General features: G+C 49.9%; 2 protein-coding genes across 2 annotated transcripts; one reads left to right on the forward strand and one right to left on the reverse strand.

The window, feature by feature from the left end:
- Nucleotides 1-1,390: 1,390 nt before the first annotated feature.
- On the reverse strand, nt 1,391-24,716 carry DPP7 (dipeptidyl peptidase 7). Its single transcript, XM_040607659.1, has 13 exons — nt 24,591-24,716; nt 24,304-24,417; nt 20,637-20,776; nt 19,761-19,924; nt 17,764-17,899; nt 14,794-14,875; nt 12,939-13,105; nt 11,695-11,755; nt 4,270-4,388; nt 4,031-4,187; nt 3,647-3,711; nt 2,774-2,844; nt 1,391-2,227 (listed from the first exon to the last, which is right to left on the reverse strand). The coding sequence occupies exons 1-13, from the start codon at nt 24,667-24,669 to the stop codon at nt 2,086-2,088; spliced, it is 1,497 nt and encodes a 498-aa protein (XP_040463593.1). The 5' UTR covers nt 24,670-24,716; the 3' UTR covers nt 1,391-2,085.
- On the forward strand, nt 4,395-11,688 carry LOC121094285 (kelch-like protein 9). The gene is given in 5 exon segments (XM_040607658.1): nt 4,395-6,433; nt 7,706-7,958; nt 9,808-9,968; nt 11,142-11,216; nt 11,218-11,688. Coding segments are annotated over 5 exon segments (1,872 nt in total). The 5' UTR covers nt 4,395-5,374; the 3' UTR covers nt 11,542-11,688.
- Nucleotides 24,717-25,035: the final 319 nt, after the last annotated feature.

A 25,035-nucleotide genomic window follows, 5' to 3' on the forward strand; every position in this document is an offset into this window, starting at 1 on the left:
GGACGTTTGTGGCATTGGCTTCAGAGTTCTGCCACAGTTCCTGAAGCCTCTTTGTAATTCTTTTTCAGTGCTGCTCATCTCTCTTCTGTATGGAAGTCCATGAATATTTTGTTTATCTGTTTGCCATAGTATCTGAAAGCTTTTAGTTCATTCTTCCGTATAAATCAAACCACTTGTGGCCCTCCCACTACGTGGATTCCTTTGGGGCAAGTACAATCTGCAAGAGGAAAACGAGCTCAGTATAGTCCATTGTAAGAGGATTAAAGCACTCTTATCTTTCTGGAAGGTCAGAAGACACCTGGGCCTCTGCCCACAGGCATGAAACAAGCCACTGGGCGAAGGTGGTGCAGATTGCCTTCCGAAAGACTCACACTGAACGTGGTGGGGTTGGTTTAATTAGGGTGCCCGCTTGCTACGAGCTAAGGATGCTGCTAGAAAGGTAACATAAGCCAGATGTCATCCTGTCTGCAGGCATGTCTTCACCATCTGCTTTTTCTAACATGGTGCTATTCCTGAATAATTGCTGGGGTACAGCAAATCTAAATTCAGGAAAGTGGGGGGGGTTATGTCTGTGGGCACGGAGGCTGAATACCAGATGCTAGCGTCTCAGCAAGGCTGGAAGCGGCAGTGTTGAGGAGCCAGGGTTTCAGCAACAAGGCTGAAGCCTGGCCAGTGTGAGCAAAAAGGATGGGGACAGCTCTTGGCAGAGGTTTTCATCAGCACAAATAGAGATGATACGGGTCTCGTTGAGGGTGTAGGTCCACTAACAGTCTTAAAACATTTTTCTTTGGGGACTGGAGTTTGACTAATCGTGTCTTCCATTTGTTGTCCTTCATTTGTACATATCTCAAAGATTTGATAAAGGGACTTCATCTGTTCCTGCCTCCACCCCGTGCTCCTCAGCGGGGGCTGGGGAGCAGCAGCTTTGACTTTTTGTACTTAACAGGGAAGAGGTAAATGGGTCAAAAAACCCCTTTTGTCAGCACCCGAGTGTTGTGCAATAACACCCGTGACTGGCATGGGAACCCATCGTGCTGCAATGGCAGGCAGGACCCAGCCACACAAATACTTAGTGCAGCGCTTGGTCTTTGAGCAGTGTAACAAGCTGAAGCCAATGCTGTGACTTTGCCTGTGTAATGTAAACCTTTGATGACCTGGGAGGCTTCTCTGCTAACCTATAAAATCATTGTAAATGGATAACTGAGGCATCCGGTTGATTACTAGGATTTAATATTTTTGCAGTTACGCTAGTATTTATTGGTGTAATTCCAGTAGGTAAGGATCCACCTGTTCATGTGCAAAGATGAGTTTACTCCAGCTGGAAAGGTGAGAAGTCTCCTTTTTTATCTTCTTTGGTTGTACTACCAAGCCATGAAATTATATCACACAGTTTAATAAACTTGTAATTTATTTTAAAAAGATCTGAAGGCGTCTCAAGTGGGTGTGCTTTACTGGTCACTAATACACAGCTCGAGTGACAGCACTACACACCAGGATTACTTTGTGTAAATCTCCAGCTCAACAACTGGAAATCTCTTGTGCAAGTTCAAACTAAAAACAAACAAAACCTCCCAAACCCACAGCACTGGATGAGGCTGCTGGAGTTAGTTTTTGGGTTTTTTTTCCAAATTATATATAATTGGTCACACTAGTGGGGTCCCATGTGAACCTGTATAAGTAATGACCGTACCTCTACTTTTCTGCTAGTCATCTTATGCTTACTTTTTGTCTAAAAATAATTTTGCTTCAACCTTACAGTGCCTCATGCAACCATCCTGTTCAGGACAGTGATAATTCTTGGGCCTTCCAGGCAAGCTTTTGTTATTTCCACCATTTATAATGCCTTTTCATTTCCAGCAGGTGAGCATGAAACCCACACAGCATGGCTGGAGTTTCAGTCAGTCGTTGGGCCTTTTGCTTTTCTTTTGATGCTTGATTAGGGGCAGGTGAGACACTTCAGAAAGGTGAATTTCCACCATCACAGCAGAGGAGAGAACACAGGACACTTTCCCAAAGCAGCACCCACGGCAGGCTGCTCTCCGTGCAGCCTCGTGTGCCCAGCAGATGCTGTGGGCACGGACACAGTCACAGCCATCTGTCCGCAGAAGCTCCCAGGTGCTGCTCCCGTGCTCTTTCCATCCCTGCGGATTTCACCCAGCCGTTGATGATGCTCGCTTCGAGCTTGCGCACTTCTGTGACAGATGGGGGGTCAGCTGGATTGCGGCCTCTAGAGAAAGCAAAGCAGGGGGAGCTGGTCAGGGGGCAGCCGCTCTTTGCCTCTTGCACAGGAAAAGCCAAGCCAGGGAACTGAAGCACAGATTCTCTCTTTTGTACTTTGTGTTTATGTCCTGGAAAACAAGCTATGCTGTCACACCCGCCAGGAGGCTGGGAGGCAGGCTTTGGAGCCCTGAGCTTTCCCCAGCATCGGTGGCTGCTGCCCGCTCCGAGCCTGAAGGCTGATAGTCTAACGCCAAGAGACACTGGTCTACTTCACGTGACTGATGGCTGCGGGCTATCACACCCTTGTGCCAATCCTTGCGCAAGAACATGCTCTAATGCCAGCACGTGAGCTTAGTGCCAAGTTCTGCACAACCCAACATCCCCGAGGGCTGTAGGAGCCCTGCACTGGAGAAGAAGGTTGCTCTTCCAAACAAGCTGGTATCCAGTCCTCCTTAAGTGAAGGATCTCCCTGGTTCCCTGGGCTGTGCCTAGCTGAGATCAGGCACCCAGGGCAGTAAGATTTTTGTCAGCCGAAGCAGAGTTCAGTACTTACCGGAGATCTAGGTGATGAGCGCCTCCTTTAATGGTCAATGCAATTAGTGAAGGGCTGAGGCTGCTGTTGATCTGGAAGGAGAAGGAGCAGAGACAAACTCTCACCAAGTTACCAGGCAGAAATGGACATCAGTTCACAAACTGGAAGGTGAGCTGGGCAGGACTTAGCTAAAGCACAGGAAGAAGTCCTTGGTTCAGCTGATATTGTGTCTTCATTTGGGACAGCTGATTTGGCTCATTAAGTGAAGGCTTCCTCCAGGATGAAAACCTATTCCAGTCCGGGTGGTTTGAAGTAACAGACTCCTTTGGGCTCATGCACCCTAAGCAGCCTGTTCCTCTTGCAGCTGGGATTGCCAAGACAGCCTAAACCAAGGAACTCCTCCATGACAATCAAGAGCTCAAATAACTCAAAATCTTCTTCTGGGTCATTTTGGGGTTTATATTTTAAACTAGAGCTCTGCCACCGCTCTGAAGTGGTGTTGAACCTAAGCCAGAATACGCCCTGGTTCGAGTTGCTTACAGCAACTGCTTCGTCTCCCAAAGTACACAGAGACCGGAGACAGCGAGGAGCGCTCGGCTGTCAGCACCCAGCCCGGGTCTCCGCACAGAAAGATGACGGGTTGTGGCTCAGACCCTGGGTCTGCACTAGTGAAGCCACCTTTGCTGCATCAGCATGCCTGGCTGATGAACACTATTCAATGTGTCCATCATTAATGTCCCGAGGCTCTTGAACGGTTCAGCAGAAAACAGCTGCTTGCAGAAGCTCAAATGGGCTACAGATGAATCCCCAGTGCTGCTTTGGAAGGGAGAGGGGGGCAGTGTATCACCTGGAAAGGCTGCTCTCTGCTTGGTGTGCAGGAGTGCACGTGCTTACCCCACCTCCAGCCCACGGGTCCAAATCTCCATTTGAAAAAATGATGTTGCTTGCACTTTTCAGGTCTGAAATACAGAGAGAAGACATTTGAGTGGCCTCCTGCCTGCCCATTTATCCAAACGGGTTTGGCTACTGCAACAAACATGGCCAAGAACAGAAAACACAGGAGAAAAAAAAATTCTTGGCAGTTTTTTTGGTTTTCCACTTCTTTCTTAAGGAGGTACAGAAAGGTCTGTTTGGCTCAAGTCAGCACAAGGCTGTGACTTTCTGCCAGGACTCGTTATTGCGCTGTGCCTGTCCCCACAAAGCTCAGCTGGGCAGAGCCAGGGGACAGGCAGGTGACTACGGGGTGATGCAAAGGAACGAGCAGCCAGCACAACTCACCTCCTCCCCAAAAGTTTGTCCGCAGCCAGTGTGCTCGTGGCTTCACGTGCCATTTGCTCTGACAGTACTGCTCTCGCATGGCCTCCGTGAAGGGCATCTCGGGGAACATGTCAGTCACGTTGTTGCTGTTGAAAGTTAAGTTGATCTCGGTGCAAACCTAAAAGCCATACGAGAGCTGTCACCGGGCGGGGGAGAAGCAGGGCAGCAGCTGGAACCTGTTGGTGTGTCTGACAGCTTACCTGGTAGTCCCAGGCCTCAGCGTCCGAGCCGATGCCGCAGCCTGTGGGATCAGCACACGACTGGTACAGCTGGTATATGTCGTAGCACTGCGCTGAGCCGGAGGAGTTGTAAAACACCCCTGCCAGGTGGGAACAGCACAAAGCCAAGCTGTCAGTACCTCTCTGCTGTCTCCCCACTGCCTCCCACCTGGACCTCATGGGCAAGACCAAGCAGCAGGGCAGCTGGCCCAGCTGGGCAAGGCTAGGAGGGGCTGCACCAGCGCTGGATTATGAATCCCAACTTTATGCCACAGCTTTCACCCCGTCTCCATCCCGGCTGCACAATACCCTTTGCTTCTGCTGTATCTGCAGGGAGGAAGAGGCTCCCAGGCGCTCCCTGCCATCTCTGCTTGTGCCAAAAGCCGAGCAAGTCTCAGTCACCCCTGGGAGAGCCCAGCCTCCAGTCCCTACGGCACCCAGGACACGAGCTGAATGCTTCAAATTGAACAGCACACAACTGCCGACACCTCCCCCTCCCCAGCCCTGAAAGCAGCTGTTGTCCGAACCGACCAGATTCAGTCGGAGGGCCAAGGGTGGCACGTCAAAGACAGGATTTTGTTTGACCGTTGTTCAAGGAGGGAAGGGCGGCATGTGCAGGCTTGCCCAGATAAAAGAGCACCTGACCAGGCAGCGCGTAGCTGGGGAGGCACTAAGAACGAGCTGTTTTTTGTGTGGATGGGTAGTTACCCGATAGCGAGGAGGAGGAATGCAGCTACACTGGTGGCCATCCGCTGCTGCCAGTGCCACAGCCCACAGGGAAAAACCACAAACGCTGGGGTGTTTGTACAATACCCAGCACCAATAGCTCCGCTTGCAAACAGCCCCACGTGGCTCCGCACAGCACGCAGTGCTCCGAGCACCGAGCGGAGGCTGGGGGGGGGGGGGGGGGGGGGGGGGGGGGGAGCCTGCAGCCTTTTGGATGGCTCCGTGGGATGGGCAGATCAGTCCCAGCTCCCTTGAAGCATAAAGTCACTGGTTCAGCTGCAGAAGGCTGCCCGTGAGATGCACTGAGTGCGTGCAGTGAAGGGTCCAGGGGCTGCGCCAGGGTTACACACCTTCCCGAGCGATGCTGCGAGGCTCGCGGGGCAGCTCAGCAAGGCTCGGGTCAGACACCTACCTAGTGAAACTCCTGGAAGGGCTCAGCAGCCTTCGCTCGCAGAGCAAGCTGTGCGATGTGACACTGGAGGCGGAAGGGGTTCGCTTTCCAGCCCACAAGATCATTTTAGCATCAGCAAGTAATTACTGCAAGGTCCTGTTTGTTGGAAACCTGACAAGAGCGGGGAGCCCAGATGGTCACATCCAGCTGAAAGCCATCAGTGCTGCCGGGCTGAGGAATGTTCTCAACTTCATTTACTCCAACAAACTAGACCTCTCACTACAGAATATTGAGGAGACCTTCAAAGCTGCAGAAACCCTCCTGGTTCGGGAGGTGATGAAGCTGTGCTTTCGCTTTCTGGAGGATTGCTTGAACTGTGAGAACTGCTTAGATGTTCTTAACATCGCTAAAAAACTCGGCCCAGCAGAGCTGAGACAGAAAGCCATGTGCTACGTAGGGCAGCACTACAAAGAGATCCTGGCTGATCCTCAGCGCTTGAAAGACCTGGACCGAGAAACCCTTTGTGAAATTTTAAACAGGACCGATGCTGAGGGATGCAGTGAGCTGGAGCTGTTCCGAGCTGCTGTGAGCTGGCTGCAGCATGACTGCACGCGGCTGAAAGATGCAGCAGATATTTTAAGGCGCGTAAGACTCCCCCTCATTCATTTACAGGATCTGCAGAGGTACGTCCAGGAGTTGCCTCTTATGAGGCTGGATCCAGGCTGCCGCCGGTACCTGCGGGAAGCTCTGGATTACCACTCGCAGCTGTATGCCCAGCCGGTCCTGCAGACCCGGAACACCAACCTCCGCTCCAGTTCCACCATGCTGCTCGTGGCCGGTGGCAGAACCGCCGACAACTGCGTGTGCAGAGAGATGTGGGTCACAGACCAGAGCTGCGGCACCTGGCGCAAGGTCGGGGACCTCTGCGTGCCCCTGTACAACCACTGTGTGGCCGTCATCAATGACTTCCTCTTCGTCATCGGGGGACAGTGCACATTCGATCCCATGGGAAAGCAGCCATCAAACGAGGTAAGGAGACATAAGAAACCTTTAGCCTTGGGGAAAACAGCAGGGTGAGGAAGGGAGGGAGTCACTCCTCTTGCCCACCGTAGACCTCCCACCTCTATACATCTCTCAGCGCTGCGTGCAGTAGTGAAAGCCCTTGGGAATACAGCTTCCAAACTGTCCTGACTTGGTCTCACCTTGCTCCTACGGTAAATTGCCATCCTAATCTGTACACAACTGCCACAGTGCAAGTTCAGCCAGGTCCACATCAGTCAACCAAGTGACCCCACAAACCCTACCCCTGTTGCTGCTGCCACAGGACTCATGCTCAGGGGGTACAGTTAAAGCCTACCACTTTGCTTAGAACTGCTCCTTTCTTCATTTTGCCCTTGAAAAGCAAATCTCCTTTAGCTCCCAGGACCTTCCCCTTCTACCTGGAGAGTAAAAAGACTTGTGCAGGATATTACGTTTTCTTAGATTGCTTCAGTGAGCTTACTAGAAAAAACATCGTGGTTTTCTTTCTCCTGCTCCCAGGGGGGGCTTATTTCAGCCTTGTACTTAGTTCAACAGCGCCGCTGCAAAGAGCAAGTCTTCTCTGCCTTGCAGGCAGGAGGCAGCTCGGCAGCAGCGGGTGAGGGTGCTGAAGCCCTGGTGCTGGGCTACAGCAGCAGCTCAGCACTCACTGCATGTGGTTCTGCAAATACTGCCCTGGCTCAGTGACCTTGACTTTCTAACCAGAACTGACAAAACGAGCTCCAGGAGGTATTTACTGCTGAACAAGGGATGAGTGGAAGCCCAGCCGCAGCAGAGATGCTGTGCCCCTGTGGCGATGCCACCAGGGATGAGGGGAGGGGAAGCCGCTCCTGCCTTCTCCTGGGCAAAAGCAGTGGGCAAAGCTCAGCTGCTTTCTTTACTACACAGTCAAACAATAGCAGAGATGGAAAATGGGCTTGTTTAAATCTCACTGAAATGGTTTTCAGCTGTCACATGCTAGCTGGAGTTTGAAACAAAGGTATTTCATTAAGCTGATGTGTTTTACCTCCTGCCTGCTGCAAGCTGAGAGCACCACCTCTTCCCAGACCCCCGAAACCTGCAGAAAGGCCATAACTGAGCCTCCAGCTCCACTGGGGAGGTATTGCTGCATCAGCTGGCTGGCACTGGAAGTTGAGCCTGTCCAGGTCTGAATATAAAGCCCTCCTCAGACCAGGGAAAACACTTACCAGCTCTTGAAGCCACACAAGACACAAGCTAACCCCGGCCCTTCTGCTAACCATCACCCATCTGCTGTGATCCTAGGTTTTCCGATTTGATCCCCGCAACACCTCCTGGCTCCAGGTGGCCAGCATGCTGGAGAGGCGGACACGCTTCCACGCGGATGTGCTGACTGATCGCATTTTGGCTGTGGGTGGTGGGACGCTGCTAGGGACCCTCACCTGCACCGTGGAATTGTACCAGCCCACTGACAACAAGTGGGAGTTCACAGCTCCTTTCCCCACACCCATCGCTGATCACGCAGGTGCAACTCACAAGGGAATTCTCTATATTTCAGGTGAGAGAGCTAACAGAAAGCACATTATTTTCGTATAGTTTCATTGCTTTTTGCTGGCACCTTAATGTCAGAGTCAAAGCCTGCACTCACACCAGTAACACCCACAGCTCCAGTACCCCTTTCCTGCTGTGTTAGCACAGCCTCACTGCCCTCCTCCTGCATGGCAGGAATTATTTTCTTTCCAAGACATTAAACGTGACACCATCTGCTTGCAATCCACACCCCTGCTCGCTTCTGACCTTGCAATCCTGGCTAAATCCCAAAGCTTTGCTGTCTGAAAAGGTAAACTGGGAAGAGGCTGCCATAGTGTTGAGGACGGGATTTAACACTGGTATTAATCTGAATGGAAGATGTGGGACTAACCCTACTGTGCCGCTTTGTTAATCTGTACAAAAAGAAGGATAATAGGGGCTTTTGCCCTCTTACCCACCCAGCCTATGCAGCTCTTGCCTGACAAGTGATCCTCAGCCTTCACAGGGCTCTTTGGTAGATGGTGCAGGACGTTTAACAATAAAGCAGCATGGGTTTAAAAACACTTCAGGAAATCATTGCAGGATCGTTAGCTTTTGCAGCTACTGATTTGGACTTGAAAGATAATCTTTAGTTTGTCCTCGGAAAAGCATTGTGTTAAAAGCACCGGACCAGTACCATCGCTGTAGGCTCCCAGCTTCGCAAACCAGGCACGGCCAGCGGGGATCACAGTGCTGACCTAGTCCAGGTTAACCTCAGCTGCAGTGGAGGATGCTCCTCTGTGATGGAGCGTACACCCGAGGCCCTAAGGGCAGGGAAGGTGCACACAGCCCGTCCCACCCAGACGTGCACCCCAGTAACAGCAGGGCGCCTGTGCTGGCACTGCAGATGGGTGACGGTTCAGCTGGGGGAACGGCTGAGACTCGGGTTCAGGTCTCTGCTTTGACTCAGCTGACCCACAGTGCCACAGGCAGCTTGTTTAACCTCTGTCATCCTTGGTTCCTACCAGAGAGGGACGACAAAATTGTCTTACAGAGCTTCAAACACACGATAGCAACCTAAACTGGGTAACACCATACCCCTCTGGTATCTTACCTACCTATTGCTTTCATTTCCTTCTCAGCTAGTGGGGTAACAGCAAATTTGATTTTGCCAGCCTACAGCCCTGCCCAAGCAAACTGAAAAATTAAGAGGATCACTTCAGTACCAGATTAAAACACAAGCCCCATGCAGGCAGACTGCCCATGCTGAGCTGAGCTGGGGCTTACGGCCAACCTGAAATCATCCTCCTTGTTTGCAAAGCCTCTCTGCGGGCTGGAATTCAACAGGCAGGCAGCTGGAGGCATTTATCCTTCCCATAGCAGCACCCTCCTTCTGCAAGGGGCTTTTTATAATGCACCCCTGAAATACTCAAGCGGCTAATAAGGAGAAAAAGTTGACAACAGCACTGACTGATTGGCTCTGACCTTCTGTCAAAAATCCAAAGTTCAAAGAGCTTTGAATGCTTTTCTTTCAACCATTCTGTGACTGTGTATGCTGGAAGCAGATTTCCCAAGTAAAGCTGCTCCTGTTTACACCTGAAACATCCCAAGAGCTTATTCAAAAGCCTTTTGTGGAAAACAGTTTACAGAAAGGGCTGGAACTGGTTTGTTTTGTTTGGGTTTCTTTTTATGCTCTTTAAAATACCTAAGAATCTCAGGTTTTAGATTTCACATTGCATCAGCTCTGCAGAATGGGGTGAAATTTTAAATCTGACCTTCTTAGGTATTTTAAAGGCAAAAAAATTTAAATAAATCAGCTCTGCTAATGTTTGCAGAAGGTTTGCTGGATGTCAGAGAGCATGATGGATGGATTTTCAAGACCTCTTCTTTCCTTCTAGGGGGCTTCTCTGGGGGTAAAACCTTAAGAGACACTTACAGCTACCTCCCTCGCCTCCGACGCTGGATTGGCAACAGTGCCATGGCTTTTACCCGCTGCGATCATGGGATGGCCGCAGCCAGGGACAAGATCTTCTGCATTGGAGGAAGGACTCTAAAAGGAGTAAGTTAATTTGCTCTTAATCCCAACTCTGATCCAAAACTGGGGTCTCTGTTGCTAGGCTCTGACTGGTTTATTTCAGCAGGTTGATCAGTAACTTTATTATTTTTGGTCTCTTAGTGCACCAGCACAGTGGCAAGTCAGGCCAATAAGCTCCTGAAAACGTGCCTGTCATCACAATCATGTACATCAGAAGCTGCCCTGCTGTCGCACTTTATTTGCTAGAGTACAAAGGCTGTTTAAAGCCATTTTTTCAATAAAGAAAACAAAGTGGAGGCTCAGCCTGCTAACATAGGAACACCCAAATGTAGAACTGCCCATGCACCTTCCCCAAACACACTGACCACCTGATTTTCCTTGTTTGAGCTGAGAGGGAGCGAAACACTGGCAGGCAGGAGGAGGAATGGACTGCGGTGAGGACCAGCCTAGATTTTAGGAAAGATGGGCTCTATTCCTGGAATGCAACTGAAATCTCTTCAAACCTGGATTTTCCAGATCTGAAAGAGGAGGGAAAGTGCTGCCCAGCCCTCTGGGAAGAGACCTGACAAGGACTGACCAGCTCACTTCAGGAGAATCCCACTCCCTGAAGCCCAGAGAACTGAGTTTTCAAAGATCATTCATCAATTCCCATTTGAAAGTGTAAAGACTCGGGGCCTGGCCCCATTTGACCACGATGGGTACAGTTTCTTCTGAAGGAACGAGGGCATCTTAAGAGTACTTACTTGCTCACTGAGTAAGAGACAGAAACCTACAGAGAGAAACTGCACATCGAGGCTGACATCAAATTCCTCCAGATGACACAATCTCAATTACTGCCCACAATTCAATCCAATGCAGCCCCCTTTCGATGATTTCCTTTGTAATGTGTAGAAGTCTGGCGAGCAGGCAGGATTTGGCCCATGCCAGTTCCGGCAGGTCCCTGTGGCACCTTGCTCAGCTCACTCCTCTGATTTTCCCCAAGAAAAAGCAAGCTCCTTTAGAGCTGTGCCATTCTGGTATTTTATTAGGCTCTGACTGCTAAATGTGGATCAAAAATCCGGCACCTTGAGCCCCATGGTATTCAAATAGACGTTGAGCTGCTGGTTTCCTTTATCACGAACCAAGCAAGCCTGACGTGACAGTAAAGCCTGCTCGAGGTGTGATCTGCTGGGTGAGTGTCGGTCTGGTTCTTTGCAGGTGGAGGAATGGATTCACGTCAACGAGACGGAGTATTACTGCCCTGTAAGCAATCAGTGGACAACGCTAACGCTACCCCCCATTCAGCTGCTGCCAGTTCAGCATCACAGCCCACGACACCACGCTCTACCTCGCAGGAGGTGGGTCCCTGCAGCACATGAGGAAAGAAGACAGTGTTTTCCTGTACGACACAGAGAAGCAGGTATGGAAGAAAGCCAGCCGCCTGCCTAAAGCTCTGGTGGATCACGCCTCCTGCATGATTAAGCTGTCCCCAGTCGATGCAGCTGGGGAGATGGGGAGAGGCACAAAGTGCTCCCCCGTGGGCAGGAGGAAGAAATCTACCCTCAGCTTGTTCATCGCAAAGAAACAAGAGTCCCGTTCTACCTCAGAAAAGAAGTAGGATGGAAACACATCAGACAGATCTGACAGCGTTTGCCAAGACATTAGTTTTAACAACTCTTCCAGTTGCCAGCCAACAACGCAAGGCTCTACTTACAGGTGCTTCTAGAAAACAGGGTGTTAAATACAAGACTTCAAACTGATATTAACTCACCGACAAGAGCAGCCAGGCCTTGAATTGCATCTGTGTGCGCAAGGATTTGTTCACAGCTGACCTGGGTGAGAAAATGACAGGCAAATTGCAGACAGAACAGTTAACCGTTCGCGGAAGGGCTAAGGTCATTAAAATTACCACTTAAACATTTTATAGTTCAGCAACTTTCCAAGGGCCTACTGCAACAGGTTTCAAGGTTTCTTTTCCTCCATTCTAGCAGCAAAATACACAGAAACAAGGAGACAGGGCTAGGACAAACAGTTCCTTTACCAAGTCAAGCAGCTATGCAGAGGCCACAGTGATACACAACAGCTCCTTCCCCTGACAATCAGAATATTTTAATGCCCCTCTAAAGGCAGGGTAGAATATTTCCTTTTTACAAGTTGTTAAACAGACCCTAGAAGGGAACGCCATGCCCAGTGGAGCCAGAGAGAGCATCTCCTGACTCCCAGTACAGCGCAGCCTGGACGATCTCTCGCACAGCATGCGTTCTGCTCCAGGACTTGAACCATAAATGCCACAAGGCCAGAGGCAAATAAAGTTCCATCGGCACCGTGTGCTGGAGTGCAACAGAGAACAGCAGCGCTGAGAGCACACCAGAAGAGACCAAGAACTGCAACAGCAACTGGTGATCTGGGGCCTTTCAAAAGCAGCCAGTGTCTGAGAAGTATTTGCAACCCCTGAGAACCAGGCTCTTTTCCCACACTTCACCACCTCCCATTCTCTCGAAAGCATACAGGTTTTCCAGTCCCCAGGGCAGCAGACTTTTCTGTACATTATACTCTGAGGTATTCCATCAGCCTGGGTGATGCTTAGCAAGGAGTCTGATTTTTAGAACTCTGTCCCTCCCCACAAGAAAAATACATCTATGAAAGTGTGTTGAGGTGGGCTACAACAAAGTACTTTTCTAAAAAGCGACAGGTTTTTAGTGCTCAAAAGCTGAAGTCAACAAGCTTGCACAGCTCTTTGTGCTCTAATTTCCCCAAACTGAGTCTGTTTTGCCCAGGATGGTAATCACTGAGCGATCTCCCTGTCCTTACCTCAACCCATGAGGCTTTAGTTATATTTTCTCTCCCCTCTCTGGTTGAGCAGGGGTGTGACAGAACTGTTTGGTGGGCACCTGGTGTCCAGCCAAGGTCAAACATCACAAGCATCCACGATCACCTCCCCATCACCATCACCAGTGGTGTGTGCCTGACAGTAGCAATTCTCACCACAATCCTCATCCTCGTCCTGGTACTCACCTTCACTGGATTGGCAGGGAGGTGACCCATGAAATCTGTTTTGTAAGGGTAGTCCATCATGGCCATCATGGTGAAGGCATTTCTAGCAAACCCAAAAAGCTGGTAAACATCCTCCTTGTTAGAGATCTTATTGCACGTGGCCATTTTGCTGCTGATTTCATCGTAGGCTGCAGAGGGAAGGAAAATGAAAGACACAGACTTCAAGAGGGAAACAATACCAGGCTGCAGCATCTTCTTTCACTCAGAAGCAAGGAGATGCTGTAACACACAGATGAAGTTTCTACTGGGAAGGACCCGTTACATTTAAATGTACACACACGTGGATGTGCAGGCATCAGCATCTCTGCACCCTGCACTCTGGCCCCGTGGAGCAGCCAACACCTCCCTGGGAAGCCCAGAGGAACCAGCACCCACTGAGACAGAAGCAGTCCCCGCGGGCACAGCGAGAGCAGCTTGGTACGAGCCCATCCTCATCAGTGCCCCGCCTGGCTGCCTCCCCCTTGCCCCTGTGGACTCCCTCCCTGGGGTCTGATGTGTCACCAGGCAAGCTGTTATGCAGGAAAGCATGGTGCAGTATACAGATCCCAGTGAGCATCAACAACTGGAAGAACTGGCAAAAGCTGGAAGAATGGAGTGGGGGGTGGATAAATAATAAAAAAAATGTTCCTTGGGAGCTGGGTGCGTTTCCAGTAAGAACTGAAAAGAGAACAGCCCTCACAAAGGACTCCCAAGACGTGCCTTCAAACTTCAGTGTGATGCAGAGAGGTCAGCTGGAGTCAGAAAATACATCTTGGAAGATGGATGCGCTCATATACTGGATGCACTTCCAAGACGCACTCATACACCTTCGCATTTCTGCTGGGGAAAGCTGCTCCCTTCATTTGTATCCTCCACACTTTGGAGCTGCAGTTCCCGTCGGTCCCCATCCTACCCTACATGCTGCCCACTGCAGCCTGGCTGTCTTTCCTTGGAAATCAAAAGCCTGGGACCTGCCTCTGGATACTGGAGAGCCTAAACCTTAAATATGACCACCTCATCCACCCCGCTGCGGAAAGGCAGACCTCGAAGACCTTGGCTATTTAATAGTAGTATTTTTCACGCTGTGACCCAAAGCTAAAAGGAGGTTTGGACTCCTGGCTGCTCTGGGCAATTCCAGGACCAGTGCTGTAGCGAGGCAGTGACAGCAGCTCTCGGAGGCACACAGCCCCTGACGTGCAGCACCACAGACCCAGCCCGGGCTTGAGGCAGACCAAGAACCCACCACAGCTGTTCCAGCGCCACACAGGGCTCCCAGGAGATGCCACATCAGCCCACGATGACCTGCCCTACCTGGGGCATGTTACAGAGATCCTCACCAGTCTCTGTCCTTGGCTTCACCTAACTGTCCAAGGCTGGAGGTGAAAGAGACTGTGAGGGCTGCTTCGAGACCTAGATTGCATCTCAAATATCTCTCAGATATGTCCAGTGAGCTGAGCCATGCAGCTGTCATATCCACCCCAACAGTTCACAACAGCGTGGGTGTTGAGGACAAGTATCTGCTGCAACATGATACTTCACCACCGTAAAATGCAGGTGGTTTTGCACTTCAGTGCAGAAAAGACAGTTTCATTAACACTGTACAAGCCCCCACAGAGATGCTTTCATTTTGGTGTTGGTTACTAATTTTAATGCTAACAGAAACTGCTCATTAAATCAAAAATCAATTGTATAAGCAGAAAGAGGCAGCCAGGTGGGCATTTGCATTGATTTAGCTGAACCGCTGAAGGACCTAGCCGAAGGAAAACTGAAACAACTGTTTTCTGCATGGCTGGGACCGGCTGCCCTTGGGAAGCCACCTGCAGGGCTCTCTCCTTACCTCCACTCAGGAACAGATCCTTAATCTGCTGGAAGGCTTTGCGGACAGCAGCGACGCAGCCTGGACTGGACTTCTGAAAGTCCTGATGGGACAGAAAAGACAGAGGATTACAGTTGCACAGAGGAGATAGATGTGGAGGCTGCACTGGGAAGAACTGCCAGAAGTACCAGGATACTGGCCCGCTGCTCAGAACCTCATCCGTGCCTGCAGGAGCAGTGACACCTATGCATCTGCCTTGTGCTCCAAGCAGCACACCCCAGCAGAAGCCAGCGGTCTGCACAGCTCAGACCAAGCAGCAGCTGTTTCTCCAGGCCTTGTGGGGTGGCTGTTAGACAGAACGGCACGCACTTATGGAACCACTGGACCAAACACAAAGCAGCGAGAGGACACACATACCTGGCCAGGACATGGGAAGTGGGTGCCAGGCTGCTAAGCCCAGTAGTTTGCTTGGTTGTTTTTTGTTTGGTTTTTTTTTTTTCCTTTTTAAACACACAATAGAGTCCTTCCAGCTGCACTTTGTCCATGAGAATGAGCCATGGAGAAGTCAGTTATGCACAGAGGGTAGAGCGCTGCTTTGGGAACCAAGACCTGCTCTTCTTAAACCTGCCAGTGACCTGCCAGATGACCAAGAAGGCCATATCCTTTTTCCTGGGATATGAAAATTTTTCATTACTGATCCTGAAAAAGCACTTTAAGGTATGTTTGAAGAGCTGTGGCTGGTTCTGCTGGTGGAACAAGTTGCCTCTGTCACTGCAGGCTCTAGCAACCCAAACTCTTTCTGTCAGCTTGTAAGGCAGTTTGAGATATGCTGGCAACCGGTGCTTTGTAATAAAAATAATTATTAGGGCTCTTTTAAGGTCTCTTTACCCTTACTAGAGCAATGGTTAAGTAACCACAAATCACTAACTAAGCATTTTTCTTACAAAGACCCAGCCTCAACTAAAAATAGATTTCGGACCTTTCTTTTATTCCTAACTCTGCCAATAGTTATGCTTAGAGAAGTCACTGTGGCTTTTTCCACAGTTTACCTGGGCATCCCTTTAGGGGTTCCAAATCTCCTTCTGGATGTGCTTACTGATCTTCACCTACTAATAGCTCTAATTGGAGTGTGGGGACGGATTGACCTGGGACAGAGGAGAGCAGGTCTGCTCTGGCTGCCACGAGACTGAGCTCCCCACTAGGCGATGCTGGACGGCTGCAGCACGCTGCCCAGCACACTAAGGAACCACCACGTGTTCCCGTTCTCCTTTATGGATCCAGGAATGGTTCAGCTGAGCCGTCACAGCAGCAGAGGGAGGAGGCATTACAGGCATTCCAAGGGAAGCTGTTCTCCCCCCCCCCAGGCTGCCAGCTTTACTATCACACCTAATTATACCTAATTCAGCAGCCTAAACCAACCCAAGCTGGTGGCTTGAACAGCCCCTGCAGCAGTACCCCTGTGGGAAGCACGCACGGAGCTGCACGTGTAGTATCCACACAGGGGCTTTCTGCCTGGCTGCAGGTAGGGCAGGTGGAATATAGAACCTGATCTTCCACAACATCAACTTTCTGCCCTTTTCTCGCTTCCCCCGTGAGCTGGAAAAGCTCAGCAACGGTCACAGAGAAAGCTGCTTTGAGGCAGCGCGCTCTGACTCAGGGGAAGAGAGCGCTCCCGCAATGATTCATCAAAGGTTTGTGCCTTCGTTGGTAGTAACGGCTCTCTGGGGTGTTCTCTCACCAAGAAGAGCATTGAATTCAGATTTCAGCGGCACAGATTGCTTTTATGCAAACACACTGACGGTGGAAGGAATTACTTTGAAAACACCACGAAGTGCCTGGTTAGGAACTCAGCCCAGAGGCTGGCTTACTGCTGCAGAGAGAATATATTTAAAAATGAATTGGGAAGGTTTTTTTTTTCACGTGAAAAGGTCAAAGCCCCAATTCAGGGGTGTGTAATGACTCACAGCATATCTGCAGCTGAAGCAAGTCAGAGCTACCAGCTGAACAGGGTTTCTGAGAAGGAAATGGCTTCAACCAGGGAAGAATTCCCACTGTAGGGCCTGTTAGATGACTAAGTGGTATTACATTTTTTGTTTTAAAACGTATAATTTTAAAACAAGGTATCTTCTCTTATAAACTTCAGAGTTTCAAATGCTATTGCGTTTATTTTCATATGATTGTCTCTTCTTTACACTTACTGGTAATGCTACCTGTCCTGTTAAGTCTCTGCATCAAAAGAAAGTTGTCATATATGTAAATAAGAGCAAAAAGATCACAGGTTTCATACACGGGTAGTTCATGCAAAGCCACCTGTGTCACCCAGATCTAGAAATTCATGTCAAAAAAAGAGGCAAAACAGACACAGTCACCAGATTTCAGTACTACCAGGTAGCACGTTTCTTATAAACTAGATGTCAGTTCTGCACAATACCACTTTCCTATGGGTCCTATGATCTCAAAATGTGAAAGCCACATTTAATTTTTGGTTTTAAGTGAACCCAGGACACCTTACATACCTTTAATTAGTGAAATGATGATTTCCAAGCTCTCCACTGAAATGCAACCACCTCGGGATTAAGGAGCTGCTGTGAATCATTGATATCAAGACAAAATACAGCATTTTGGGAGAGGATTTGAAGAATAAATTATCCAAAGGGAGTTCAGCCAGGCACAAAGGATAAATTTCAGGTTGTAATATGGTCAAGTCACTAGAAATGGGAAAGTGAATCTTTAGTTACCACTAAAAGCAAGGTGCTGGAACAGGAGTTGTGCTGCTCCTCAGAGCTCACCTTTGGGCTGCCACAGCCAAGGCAGCGCCCAGCCATCACATCTGCAGCTGCTGCTTTCCCCTGTGGGTTCCCATTTAATTGCACTCCCTGCCCAGCATTTACTTATGTTGGGAAGACAGGTGTCTGTTCAAACGCATGGAAAAAGAAAAAAAATATATCTTCCTTTAAGAAAATAATGCTCCTGAAAAGAGATGCTACTTACTGCTGTTACATCTCTGAAGAACTGAGTGGGGTCTCCAAGCCCAGCCACGGACAACAGAGGAGCACTGGCAGCTAACGCTCCAGCCACGATGTTTGGGTATTTCATCCTCATGTAAGCACTCAGCATCCCTCCATAGCTGCCACAGGAGAGACAAAAGAGTTATCTCCTTTAACAGAGAGCTTATAACAGAGTCACTCAAAAGTTCAGGCCAGCACTCACAGGTTCATCTAACCTCAGGCAACGAGAAGCTTATGGACATCCAGTAGCTGCCGTCCTCACATAAAAAAGATCCAGTTATGGCCAATGACCAGCACACAGTGTGTGCTTCTGGCCTTTCTCCAAACACTCCCAGCAGCTCCAGTGGGAACACAGCAGCCCAGTTTGCTTCTGCAGCCAAACGTAAACCCTGCCCCAGTATTTAACTCCCCCATCCTGACAGCTGCAGTGCAGGACCAAGTGATGCTCAAGCAAAGCTGTCGCTGTTCTTTAGGGGAAGGAGACACATTTTGCATACAGGGTTATAAAGGCTAGCTAGGCTCTCAGCAAAGGCTGTCCCTGAACACTCCAGAATATACAGCCCTCTCTAGGGCTGGGAATTATCCCTGGGCACCCCTAGGAACAGCTGATAGATGATCAGCACAGATAGAGGGAAGGGGAGATGTTAACAAATAACACGTTAAAACTCAAAGCCACCTCGGAAGCTTCAGTGCCAGGGCCACCATCTGCAGATACATCAAGAGCCGCCAGACAAACCCAAGGCGACAAAAGTTATTCATATACCAACGTTTGTGGAGTAACTCGAGGTCACTCCTGGGGGTGGCAAATGCCAGCCCCAAAACGCAGGTAAAACCTGGTCTAACCGCAAGTTACAAGTATTAGTAGCTCCAAGTTACAGGTATCCAGGTCTCCCTCCCCCCCACCTCACGTGGTTGGAGTAAATACCATTCTCACATCACCCACATGCAAAGCAATACACATTTCTCTAACCCTGGGCTTGGAAACAGGCTATAGCTGAAACCTGCCACAGGTAATTGCAGGTTAAGTTTGGCAAAGTTCTAAGCACCAGAAGAGGGATGGGGTTTTTTCCTCCCATGGGAAATGCTGTGCTGCTCCAACGCTGCTGTGTTTCCTTATTCTTCATATGGGTTTAGTGCTGTTCTGTGTTGCTGCAGCCTCAACTCTGATTTACACACATGGAGCTGTAGTCCAACGTCCAGCCCAGCTAGCAGGTTTTCCTGACTCTCTCTCCCATCTCCCCACCCCAGGACAGCTCCTGGCTCTTTTTACACTAGCTACTGTCCTCATGGCCACGGTACAAACACTCCTGAGATCAACAGTCCACTCGCCACCACAGGTTATGTGGAAGGTTAATGATAACTGTCAGTTCAAATGCTTTTTAGGTCACTACAACTGAATTAGGTGCCCTGTACGTGGTGGAAGCTTCTTAAAGGGAAGCATCCCTCTGCTACAAGCATGGGGAACCATTCAAGAGACAAGGACATCAACAGAGCTAGCACTTTGGGGAAGAGCTCCTGCTAGGAAGCGAGAAGCAACCAAGCAGCAGGTTGCAGAGCAGGATTATAAAGGGGCCTACAATAAAAACGGCTGGTTGTTGTTAAAGAGGCTGTGTTTAATAAATACGGGGGGGTATAAGAAAGAATGTTTTACCAGTTATTAGTTTTCTGTTTTTCCAATGTAAAACGTTCTGAAAAATTTCCATTTTCTGCAGTTCTGGCTGACTTGTACCTTGAACATGCCTCAAAACATCTAGTCAGTGGTGCTTCTCCAAAGCAACCACAAATTGAGACTAATTCTTGATGGCAGAGCTGGCCGGGACCTGGGGATGAGCTCCTGGGAGCTCAGGCAGAGGCAAACCTCCTCTATGAGATAGCTTAAAGCTCTGCCTTCAGAACTTGCTTGACAACCAAACTACAAGAACAGCAAGACTATGGCTGGGAAAGGATGCCGAGAAGGGAAGAGGCACACGCAACCTTTACCTGCCTCCAAAAGCAATGACAGGGCAGGCGGCAGCACCATACTGCTGCTTAAGCTCGGTAATGAGCACCGCATAGTCCGCAAGGGCTTGCTCCACGGTAAGCAGACCCGTCTTCTTCAGCTGTGTTGACTCAAGTCCAAATGGAAGAGATTTCCCATAGTACCTCTAAAAGGAAAGAGAGATGCCGTGGAAATGCGGGTGTCAAGCTGTGGGTCTCCTCTGCCCTCACTACAGAGCTGTGATCAGCGTGCACAAACGGGAAGCAATAACAGCACGTGGTGTCCTCCGACTGGTTTGTAACTGAGGAATTTGCCTTGTCTCCTGCAGCTGATAAACAGACCTTCAGGCCATATCCTGCAGAGGATGGACAGCCCAAAATAAGCTGCTTCAGTGGGTACCAAGTGGCCCCTTGGCACATGTGTCTCTCCTGAAATCCCCAGCTAGAAAAGGGAACATGGTAATCTCTGCATGGGGAAGTTGTGGGATAGTAGATTTAATAGACTGGTGTGGGAAAGGTTGGCTTGGGACTTCACAGGCTAGAGATATAAAATATTATCGGAACAAAATAACCCTCTAGTCCAGTGTGGAGTTCAAGGCCTGTGGAAACGTCTTACAAAAGCACTGGTCTAAAGCAAATACACCATGGCACAGGCTTTACTGGAACAGTAGTATCCTGGACTGCTGGTAGGCATAGTAAAAAAAATCAGAAGCCATAGTCAAGTAAAGAAGAGCCGCTATCACGAGGAGAAAGCTTACAGCAGGTATATTTCAGCTTCATGGCACGAGAGGTTATTATTTTTCTGGACCTGCAGAAAGCTGAATTCCATAATCCTGAACAGAACAAGACTATCGTATGCATAAAGATTAAAATACTCACATGCTCAGCGAAAATCACAAGTGCTTGCTGTTCCTCTGCTAATTCAAATATGAAGTCTGAGTTCTGAGCAAAAGTCCAGATGTCACCTTCATTGCCGGTATAGAAGAAGATGGGTCCAAATCCTTTCTTCCAGAACTTTGCTGAGACAATTGACAGAAGCAGTTTAAAAAAAAGAACAACAGAAAAAAAGAAAAAAGAAAACAAACCACATGAGCATGAAATTACTCTACTTTTGGTGAGTTTGGGCAGGAACTTAACAAGGGAGAACTCTGAGCAGGCTGATCCCCCAGACCTGAGCTGGGGAATAAAGGGGGTAGAAAGGTCAGGCTACAAAAATCTCTCATTTGAGCAGGGGGTAAATAAGAGCTTCCACGAGATCAGCACATGACCTGGAACTTTTACTTTTGCCTGAAAATCCCTACAGTCTCAAGTTCTGCGAGGCATTTGGAAACAGCTGCCACCCAAAAGAACAATTTCCTATTTACTTGCCCTTTTCAACCCAAAAGGCTTGGGCAGATCACTTTTCCCACAAAAGGGGCATTAGGGAATTGCCATCATCTTTCTGCTGTGATGTACAATGTAAAGTCAAGCTGTAAATCACATAGCATAGAACGGTTTGGGTTGGAAGGGACCTTCAAAAATCATCCAGTCCAATCCCCATTCCATAGGCAAGGAAATCTTCCACTAGATCACACTGCTCAAAGTCCTGTCCAGCCTGACTTTGAACACTTCCAGGCATGGGGCATCCACAGCTTCTCTGGGCAACCTGGTCCAGTATCTCACCATCCTCATAATAAAAAATTTCTTCCTCATGTCCCATCCAAACCCATCCTCTTTCTGTTTAAAAACCATCACCCCGCCCTGCTAAAAAGTTTCTCTCCAACCTTCTTATAAGCCCCCTTTAAGTACGGAAAGCCCACAATAAGGTCTCCCCAGAGCCCTCTCCTCTCCGGGCTGAGCAACCCCAACTCTCTCAGCCCTTCTCCACAGCAGAGGTGTTCCAGCCCTCCTCCAGAGCCACTTCCAGGGCTCTGCTCTGACAGGTCCGTGCCCTTCTTGCAGAGGGGACCCCAGAGCTGGACACAGCACTGCGGGGCGGGGGTCTCACCAGAGCAGAGTAGAGGGGGCAGGATCACCTCCCTCGACCTTCTGATGCAGCCCAGGATATGCTGCTGATGATATATGTCATATATGCAACACACATCTCTCATGATATATCACATCCATACATGATGATGTATGAAGATGACGTGTTTCACTCTCAGATCTGTTACTAACTGAAGGCAAATTGAGACTGGCAGGACAAGCTGACCCACGATGTCAATACCTGCTTATCTAACAAACACTTGCTTTAATGCTTGCTGACTTTAATAAACATTTGGTTTTAGCTTAGTCTTGACTTGCACAGGAATTAAGAGGGATAACAAACAGCTCCCTTCAGCAACAGACCTCAGACGGTTAAGTGTTGATTTCGACACATTGCCACATCATCCACAGGGACCCTCCAACAACTGCTGTCCCGTGGCTGCCGCTGCAGCAGCATGTCACACGAGGCTGTTTCCATTAACAGAGATGCCTGAATTTAATTCTTGGCATTCTCAACACCGACTTGCTAAAGCAGAATTAGGATTGGAAATGGATTTCAAGCCTTTTATGAGTCAAGTTGCCACTCAGTTAACAACAAGGCTGATCCTGTGTTGCATTGTTTTGGGTATCGGGTAGGAAACTGAAGTGCTATCTCTGCTCTGGCTTTTCTTCTGATACGCTTCGTGGCTCCTGGAGTAAACAACCATTCACAGGAGCCAAAACCAAACCAGACAGGTTGCTTAAAAAGGGATCTATTTTTAGACTGAAATCCTGGGGAACTGCCAGCAAACCTCCAGTGTCAGGTGCCTTGTTGTGAAATAACAAGGCTCCTTCCATATCTCCCTGATAATCTGAAAAGTCTTGTATTGCACAAGAAGCAGTAGTGGGGAATGGAACTACTCACAGGAATTTTGAGTAAGAAACTACTTGCAAACCAGCTGGATTGCAACGTTAACATTTTGGTTTTAACAAATAGCCAGCTGTGCCCAGGACACACAGATAAAACACCTTAAAAAGAAAACAAAAGTTATGCAATGCTTTAAACCAGGTGATCCCAAAGTTCTGTTCAAAAAGGGCCACTTAATTATTGAAATTTCGGCCTTGGGTGTACTATCAAAATTCACTGCTATTCCCGTATCTTTGGGCTGAACTGATCCTTGAATTCATGCCTGGTGAAAGGTGCATGACTGGGTGCAGCTGCTGACCAAGCCGCAGAGTAACAGGTGAAGAAGGTGATGATAAAAATGGAATGAAATTAAAGTCAAACTACTAACAGGACGTTAAAGACAATCAGAACACGTAAGTTGTTGACGGTTAATTCAAGACATAAGCATTTTTGTATGTCCTATTAAGCACCAGCAAGTTCCTTGTTCAAATGGGGAAAGCACCACCACAAGATGCATGAGCTGACTGAAACTGTAGCACAAGAAGCACTAATTAGGGGAAAGGTAATTCCAGCAGGGGGAGATCACAACCACCAACTGAAGAAACCCCCCAGACCCAAAAAGAAGTTGAGACTGAGCACACGAAGTAATTAAGAATTACTTGGCAAATAGGAAACTGGGTATTAGGTGATCAAGGAATCATGTAACTTGTAACCAACAAAGGCTGATGTCTTTGCTTGCTGAACTCCATCAATATTGTCAAGTTTTGACCATCGGAGAGCTAGGCATTTGTGCGTTACCACCCAGCTCCCTACTTTGCAAAAACTAGAAAGAGTAGAAATACCTTGGCTCGGTGTGTGAATTGGTGCTGCGCACCGGGTAGTGAACCCGGGCATGGGACAGCAGCGAGATCCTGCATGCAAAGCCCCAGGCACAGGCAGGTACCAGGCTGGGCTGGTGCTATCCACAGCTCCACCTTTGTTCATCCCTACAGATCTCTCCAAGCAGGCAGGATTGAAAAACATGTGATGCTGGTTATTGAAATTGCTGTCTTTTTAGTCACATGCTGTTTGGAAAAGCCTTCTCTCTTGTACTGTCTGTTGCAGGGAAGATAACTCATTTTTTGGCTAAAAAGGAAGATGCTGACGGCTCCTGGCTGGAAGCCCTCCTTGTTCAGTGTGGCTCAAGCTATGTAAAGTCACAGGGTTTTAGACAACACAAAACACTGACCCAAGAAGAGTTATCTGAACTCCTAAGAACACAGGGCACTGAATGCAATGTTTAGGTCACTATTTGTTTCTCCTGCTATATTCAGAGCATTGAATTGCACTTGTAGGAGATGCTGTGGCCAAGTGAAGACACATGCACAGAGCCAGCCCTGGTGCCAGCCTCAGGCAGCTGCTGCTCCTGGGCCTGCCCTTGCTCTGCAGAGCAAGGATCCCCACACCGGCACCCATCAGAGGGGAAGGTGAGGAGGATCCGGCCCAGGCAGGGAGGATGGCTGGCTCACAAGGGCTGGCACTCAGCTTGCTGGCTCCCGGCTGCCCATCACAGCTCTCCTGGCTGAGAGGCTCTCCAACTCGGCACAGGAGCAATTAAAGCTTGAGCTTAACAAGCTCTAAGCCACAGCAAGGCCCTGCCATGGCCACAGCCAGGCTTGGGCACCACTCAAGCCACAGCACAGCCCTGGGACCTACCTGAGACCAGGTACCGCTGCGGGAAGGTCTCGCTGCCAGGGGGCTCGAAGCTGAAGTGGTCCCGCACCTGCTGGAAGATGCGCTCCTCCAGCCCGAGGCCCGCTGCCCGGGGGGCTGCAGGGGCCCGTCAGCACCTGGAAAACGGCCCCCAGCCCCCCCACCCTCCCGGCCAGGCCCGGGGCCCGGCTGGGGGCCCAGGCCCGGGGGGCGGGAAGGGAGCAGGGACCCCGGCCCGGGGATCTGGGTGGGGGGGGGACCGGCTGGGGGACCCGGCCCGGGACACCCACCGGGAGCCGCGCCGGCCGGCAGCAGCACCGGGAAGAGAAGCAGGAGCGGGAGCGGCAGCAGCGTTTCCATTACAACCATCCTGTGGACCCCGCACACCGAACCACCCTCCCACGTGGGACCCCGCGGCTGGTCACATGACCCCCCGGCTTTCGGCATCACGTGACGACCTGCCGCCGCCTCACGTGACTGCGCGAGCGGACCGCCTCGCCAGGCGCCGCCATGTTGCCGACGGGGCATTGCCTGGGGTTGCTTCCCCCCGCGGCCTGGGGGTGCTCCTGGCGGGGCCGGGCTGGGCCGGACGCCCCCCCCTGGGCCCCGTGGAGGGCGGCAGGGGTCGGGGTAGGAGCCTCAGCGCCAGTCCGGGAACGCAGCGGTGGGGCAGGGTGGTGAGGGGCCTGTGGCTGTAGGCCTGTAGCGATAGGAGCGAGGGGCCTGTGGCGATAG

The sequence above is a fragment of the Falco naumanni genome, chromosome 9, assembly GCF_017639655.2.
Source record: "Falco naumanni isolate bFalNau1 chromosome 9, bFalNau1.pat, whole genome shotgun sequence".
Taxonomy (NCBI): Eukaryota; Metazoa; Chordata; class Aves; order Falconiformes; family Falconidae; genus Falco; species Falco naumanni.